We start from the raw sequence: 6,811 nt of genomic DNA on the forward strand, positions 1-6,811 counted from the left end.
CAACCAGCAGTTAACGGAACATTCGCCGTAAAACCGAGACCATCGCCCTGGCCAATATCTGTGAGTTGACCAGAGCCTGGATAGAACGGTGCTTGATGTACTGACGCATAAAAAACACGTGCGTCATCAATAAAGATATTCTCTGTGCCATTACCGTGATGGACATCCGGGTCAAAAATAAAGATACGTTTAACACCTTGGTTTAATGCAGCATAGCTAGCAAGGGCAACATTATTAAAGTAACAAAACCCCATAACACGATGACGTTCTGCATGATGGCCCGGTGGCCGAACAGCACAAAAAGCAGTCGTATTTGAATTATTCAGGACGTTCTCTGTCGCCTGAACAACAGCACCAGCTGCATGTAAAGCAGCATCTACCGTAGCTTTTGAGGTCTGGGTATCGCTATCAAACGAGATACATTGACCTTGGGCATTCAAAACCCGTTCAACATGATCTGGATGATGAGCTTGATAAAGTAAGTCGGGGGCCACAGGCTCAGGGCACTGCTGCTCTAACCGGTTGTAGATCTGTCGTGCTTTTAAACCCGTTGTAATAGCTGTCACGCGTGCCGCACATTCTGGATGTGCATAGCCCGTGTCGTGCTCACGAAAAAGATCACAGTCGTAAAAATGAACTTGCATAGACGCTTAGTTATACCTTAGGTTTAAGCTTTATCCAATATCATTGTTTCTAGTTCTGTTTTGGCCTGCTCTAGATCCGCTTTGGCTTGGTATGGTTATTAAAATGCTAGATCCGTTACGATATATTCTATGAAAATTCGTGTAGCTACTATACTAGTTTTAGTTTTTTTAGCAGCCTGTATGCATTCACAGCGCGTCAAATTTCGGCCAGATAAAATTGCTACAATTTTAGAGCAAAATCACACCACCGAATTAACGTTAGATTGGCAGAGGTTAACCCAGAAATCAACTTGTGTTGAATCTCAGACCGTACTATCTATAGTACATCAGCGTTATGAAGATATTGTAGATCATCTACTTGGGCTACAGCTTGTGTGTGCATTAATACATACAGACTTGCCAAAGGCACAAAAGCTGATTAAGCAGCTGAAGCTCCTACCTGAAGTCCATTCAAATTGGTCATTGTTGAGTAGTTGGATTCAGTGGCTTAGCTCTGATAGTAAAAGTATGGCTACGATACCAGATCGTTTTCCAACTGTTGGTGCTGCATCATTGGCTGAAATGGTCGTTAAACAGGTTCGTTTACATCAAGATCAAGTCTGGGCACATGAGGTCTATACACATTTTCCGTATTGGAGCCAATGGTCTCAGGATGATCAAACATTTTTTGACACATATCTTGCACGTCCGCAGCGTTTTATTGCAGCACGTAATCTTGTTGCTAAAGGGCACCGAAAAACAGCGTGGAAGTTGTTAAAACCACTCTGGCAGACATCTAACATTGTCGAACCTGGTAAAAAAATACAACAATGGTGGCCGGGAGCTACAGATGAAGATAAATACTGGTTTGCAAAACTTGCATTTGATTTGCGCCATTATCAGACGGCTGCAGTATCTGCACGTAGCCTGTTTATGGTAAATAAACAGGCAGGGCCTGCCCTGCTGCTTTGGGGGAGAGCTCTTGTGCGTCAAGGGCAAAGTTCCAAAGCAATAAGTATCTGGCTAAAATATCGTTCACAAGTCCAAGAACAAGTTGCGTGGATGCAAATTACCTACCGCTTAGGGTTACTGACAGAAGATCGGCGTCAGATTGAAAAAGCAATTGGTTTTTACCAAGCAGCTGCAAAGAAAAGACCTTTTGTTGCAAGAGAGCGAGATGAGGCGGCGTTTAGGGCAGGTTGGCTTGCCTATCTTCAAGGGGATCAAAAACGAGCTGAACATATTTGGAAACTTGATCTTAAAAAACAACCCGGATTTGTGGCAAAACGTCGCTTATTGTATTGGCTAAGCCATTCAACAGATAATTCAAAAAAATCAGATAAGTGGCAACAGCAACTAAGTCAAGAATCACCGCTCAGCTATTATGCTTGGCTAGCCCATAAACACTCTTTGAGACGAGTCAAACAAAATGTTTTTTGGGAGAATTTTGTTGATATTGAGTCGGTCATTGCAAATGCACATCCTAATGTTGAACAGGTGCATTTATTAACAAAGCTCGGATTACTTCCTGCGGCACGTCTAGAGTTAAACGATATGCTCTCAGAATTAGAAGAGCACCATCAACGTTTGGCGCTATTAGCACTTGGTGAACAACTAGATATGGCGGATCTCACCGTAACTAAATTTTGGGAATTCTATAAGCCAGCATTTCGCTCTCAAGCACCAAACTACTATCGCGAGTTTTGGCAAATTGTGTATCCACGACCATTTCAAAAACATGTCTATGAAATGTCAAAAGAGATTCGTGTAGATCCAGCTTTAGTGTATGCCATTATGCGTGAAGAGAGTCGATTTAAGGCTGCTGTAATTAGTACCTCTGGAGCCATTGGGTTATTACAGATGATGCCAGCAACAGCTACTCAAGTAGCAACGCAACATGATATTGTTTATGAGGGTGCTGTAAATTTACAGGTACCAGAAACCAATATTCGTTTGGCAACCCATTATATAGCAATGCTATATAAACGTTACAAAGGTAACCTTGTTAGTGCGATTGCAGCCTATAATGCGGGCCCTAAAGCTGTAGACCGTTGGCGCCAACGTTACCCTGACCTTAGTGATGCTGCTTTTGTTGAAGAGATTCCCTATTTAGAGACCAAACGTTATGTTGTGAAAGTCTTACGCAGCTATATTCGCTATCGCGTTTTATACGAGAATAGTTATTCTTCTTCTCTTCGGCACAAGTTGACAAGATAATAATAATTAAAAAACGCTGGGAGAACGTCATAGGCGAAGACAAGATGGGTAAAACTGGCGTTATACGTAGCATTAAGTATTTATTGCGTGCATTGCATTGGTTAGCTGCCTTAGCCTTATCACAGCAATGCCAGCCCAAGCCGCTACAGATTTTTTGCCTGGGCAGGATTGGTATACTTTGGCTGATGGTCCTTTTCGTTACCATTACACCGATAAAGCACGACCCTGGGTAGAACGATTATTACCAGTTGCCAAACGTTCTTTTGAGGCACTTGTAACCTGGACAGGGTATAGACCAACACAACCGATACATGTCGTTATTATTGTTGATAATGATTTTGCAAATGGCTCAGCAACGCCGCTACCACATAATATTATTCGTCTTTATCCAGCAGTGCCTCGGCAGCCTTCCGTACTTCAAGAGTATGATGATTGGCTGACGCTGCTGTTTGTACATGAATTAACCCATATTTTTCATCTCGACTGGCATGAGTTTCCAACAACGGTTTTTCGTAAAATTTTCGGACGTCAATTTATCTTTTCTGTTCAGACAAAAAACCTGACGGTTCCACTTTACCTTGGGTTTCCAAATGGTGCTTTGCCCGATACCTTAATTGAAGGTTATGCTGTTTGGCTTGAAGGGGTAATAGGTGGACAAATTGGGCGAGCAAATAGTCCTCTGTCTCAGTCATTACGGCGTAATTTTGCTCGAGATCAAGCATTACCAACACTTGGTGCTGCCATTGGCCAACGTCGAGATTTTCCAGGTGGGCAGACTCCGTACCTATTTGGAGGTGCCTTTCATAATTATCTAGAAACACAATTACAAAAAAATTGGTCAGATTTTTATCGACTAAATGCACGTGGGTTATTTCCATATCTGTACGGCTTACCATCATTAATAAAATTTGATAAATCACCTCTAGATCTTTGGAACCATTGGCGATTAAATGAACGAATTTTGGCAAAACAATTTGATCAGAGGCGACAGCTATATCAGAATGGCCAAGCTCTATACGGACCTTTTTTAAGTGCACGTGCCTTACAGTTTGATGCACAAGGACAGCTATTTTTATCTGTACGTGATGGAGTCTCTCACGATAAAATTATTCGCCTAAACGAGCAAGGTAACAAAACAATCGTTAAACGGAACGGTGGTAGTGGCTTTAGTTTTGGACCTGAAAATAGTATTTGGTTTGATGAGTTCCGTCGGCAACAAAGTACAGCCCGTGTTTCGACATTGTCGTACACACAGGGCCGTCGAGTTCGGCAGTCTGGTGGTAACCATTTATTTGAACCTGATCTTCAAGGCGACAAACTTGTAGCGATATACCGGCAAGAAGAGGTTTACTGTGTTCAGCTATTTCATGTGCCGAAAGAGCAACTAATATCGCAGTATTGCGCACCCCCATTTTCAGCATTGCATGATCCAAAACTAAGTCCCGATGGTCAGTTTGTTGCAATGACGAGCTGGAGCCCTAAAACGCATCACGATATTCAACTTTGGCATATTGCATCCGGTGCTGTCACAACAATCGCGGCCTCAGCAGCTGATGAAACACAAGTACAATGGAGCAAAGATGGCAAAAATATCTATTTTATTAGTACATATTCCGGTGAACCAGAACTCTATAGCGTAGCGCTTGAAACAGAGGACTGGCTTCAGTTAACACGGACTCAAACAGGTGTTTGGGATTACGCTATTGGTTCTGATTTACAACTAGCATACCTTTCTCCACTCGCTTCTGGTTGGTATGTATTTCAGACAAGCCTCACCGAGAGTGGTCTACCTGTTTCGTTCGAGGCCTTACCGCCTCAAAATACAGGTTTAGCTACGACTGCCGTAGCAACAATTACCGAAACGACAACAGCACAAGCATTCACACAAGAGACCGCTTATCGTGCACTAAAAACACTTTGGCCAACAAGTTGGACGCCAACATTACGTTTAGGCTCAGGTATCCAAGGAGCTGCCGGGTTCTCTGTTTACGGCGTTGATGTGTTAAGACAGTGGTCTTGGCGTCTGAAGTTACTAGTCAACTGGTCAGGAGAGGTCGATACGGATTATACCGTAGCTTATAATAGAGGCGCTTGGGGGATAGATGGTTTGGGGCTATTTCAACCAGTTACGGTTTCGTTAAGAACAGGGCCTAAACGGTATTACCGGCAACGTCATGAGCTCGGAGTGACGTATGCTTGGCGCCAAATAGATATGATTAACGGTTTACGCCTACATGTCGCAGAAGAGCAAGTAGTCCATCTAAATCAGCCATTTTTAGACATCGGCCTGTCTTTTTTTCATGACAGCCGAAAACAGTATACATGGTCTCTTATTCCTGGTGATGGGTTGTTAGCTCGGTTGCAGATTGCGGCTGATCTCCCTTTTGACAATCGAAAATCGGATGGACGTCTGGAGCTAATAACGGCAACAGGTGGGTTTTTATTTCGGCGAGTTCAATGGCAAGTTCAAACGACTGCTGGACTTGATTTACGACGCTTAGGGCGCAGTTTTACATTACAAACACCAGAGAATATTTCAAATACTGCACGCCATTTTTCAGGGCGTGGTGTACCAACAGCACAAACAGTTTTAGGCGTAGGAGAAAGTTGCCCTACAGCGAAAACATTATGCGGTATTGATCGGTTTATCCTTTGGGAAGCCGAAATCCTTTGGCCTTTATGGTGGGTTCAAAGAGCGCCAGCTTCGTTACCCATATATGTCGACCAACTTCATCTCAGAACATTTTTAGCCGGCTCACACTTTGAACGCTATGCATATTTACAGGGTATTGGAACTCAAAAACGTTTTGGACAAGAACTTTTTGTTGGTGCAGAATTGCAGCTTAATATTCTTTTAGGTTGGGATATTTCTTTTGGTCCTATGGTAGCAGGAGTACGTTGGCCGCTTTTGACAGCACCAAGAAGAACACCGGATTTATATATACGTATAGGTATATTTTTTGACCGAATACAACAGCTTTTTACAAGTCCAGAGATAACATCAGAAGCTTCTGTTTATCGTCACAGGCATAGCTTGCTACAATAACGCCTATGTGTTTTAAAAGGACTTTTTTACTGTTAACCGTTGCAGGTGCCTTTTTTCTGAATGCCTGTGCCGAGACAACATTTAGGCAACGACGTAACAACAAACGACAGTTTACGTCTATGGTTAACTCTAAGACATATATACGTTCTAATACCGATGGCCAGGCTTATAGTAATTACCTTAAATCTAAATTTGATCTATTACAGGGTCAGCCAGAGCAAGCTTTAAAACATTTACAGCGTGTCATTGATAGTGACCCAACTGCTTTAGAACCAAGAATGCGCTTTGCAGGCGTCTTACTTCTATTGGGGCGCCAAGAACAGGCTGGTGACGTTCTAGCTAAACTCGTTTTAGACCCTAAAAAACTACCAACAGAACTACTTCAAGTTTATACTGCGTCCTTGATTAAAGCTGGTGTACAAGAAGGGGCTCAAGCAGCAATCATTGAAACATATCGTCGACAACGATTAACACCAATGCTGTTACTGCGTTGGGTAAGCCTAGCAGAAGTTAAAACGAGTGCAACCAATTTATTAAAAACAATTCAAGTTCTACGCAATATTCGCCAAAAAGATCCGATGCTTGATTGTGTCGAGGGCCATTTATTGATGCGTCGTGGTGATTACAAGCAAGCGACACCATTACTTGATAGTTGTTTAGAGTCCTATCCCACTTGGATTCCCGGTATGCTTGAACGAGCCCTAGTTGCAGAACTTTTAGGGGACGATAAACAAGCAGAAAAACGTTATCGTCAAGTTTTAGCTCTAGAGCCGGGTCAAGTTTTAGCGGTGTGGCGTTTAAAAACCCTTGTGGATCCTAAACGTCAGGGGCAGGAAGCTAGAGAGGAACTCGAATCATTTTTGGTCGAAATTCGTTATGAAACCTACCTACAACTGACATCGCAAGCCATTAAAGGTGGTGACTT

At 42.8% G+C, this 6,811-nt stretch overlaps 1 protein-coding gene across 1 annotated transcript; it reads right to left on the reverse strand.

Annotated features, from left to right (window-relative positions):
• Positions 1-154: 154 nt before the first annotated feature.
• On the reverse strand, positions 155-644 carry LOC132564846 (uncharacterized protein slr0245-like; the record flags this gene model as incomplete). Its single annotated transcript, XM_060229468.1, has 1 exon — positions 155-644. A coding segment is annotated over exon 1 (490 nt), but the record flags the coding sequence as incomplete, so codon positions are not given.
• Between the last annotated feature and the right edge of the window lie 6,167 nt (positions 645-6,811).

This window comes from Ylistrum balloti, unplaced genomic scaffold (genome assembly GCF_031769215.1).
Source record: "Ylistrum balloti isolate Yb309-2 unplaced genomic scaffold, AGI_CSIRO_Ybal_v1 Utg372992, whole genome shotgun sequence".
In the NCBI taxonomy this organism is placed as follows: Eukaryota; Metazoa; Mollusca; class Bivalvia; order Pectinida; family Pectinidae; genus Ylistrum; species Ylistrum balloti.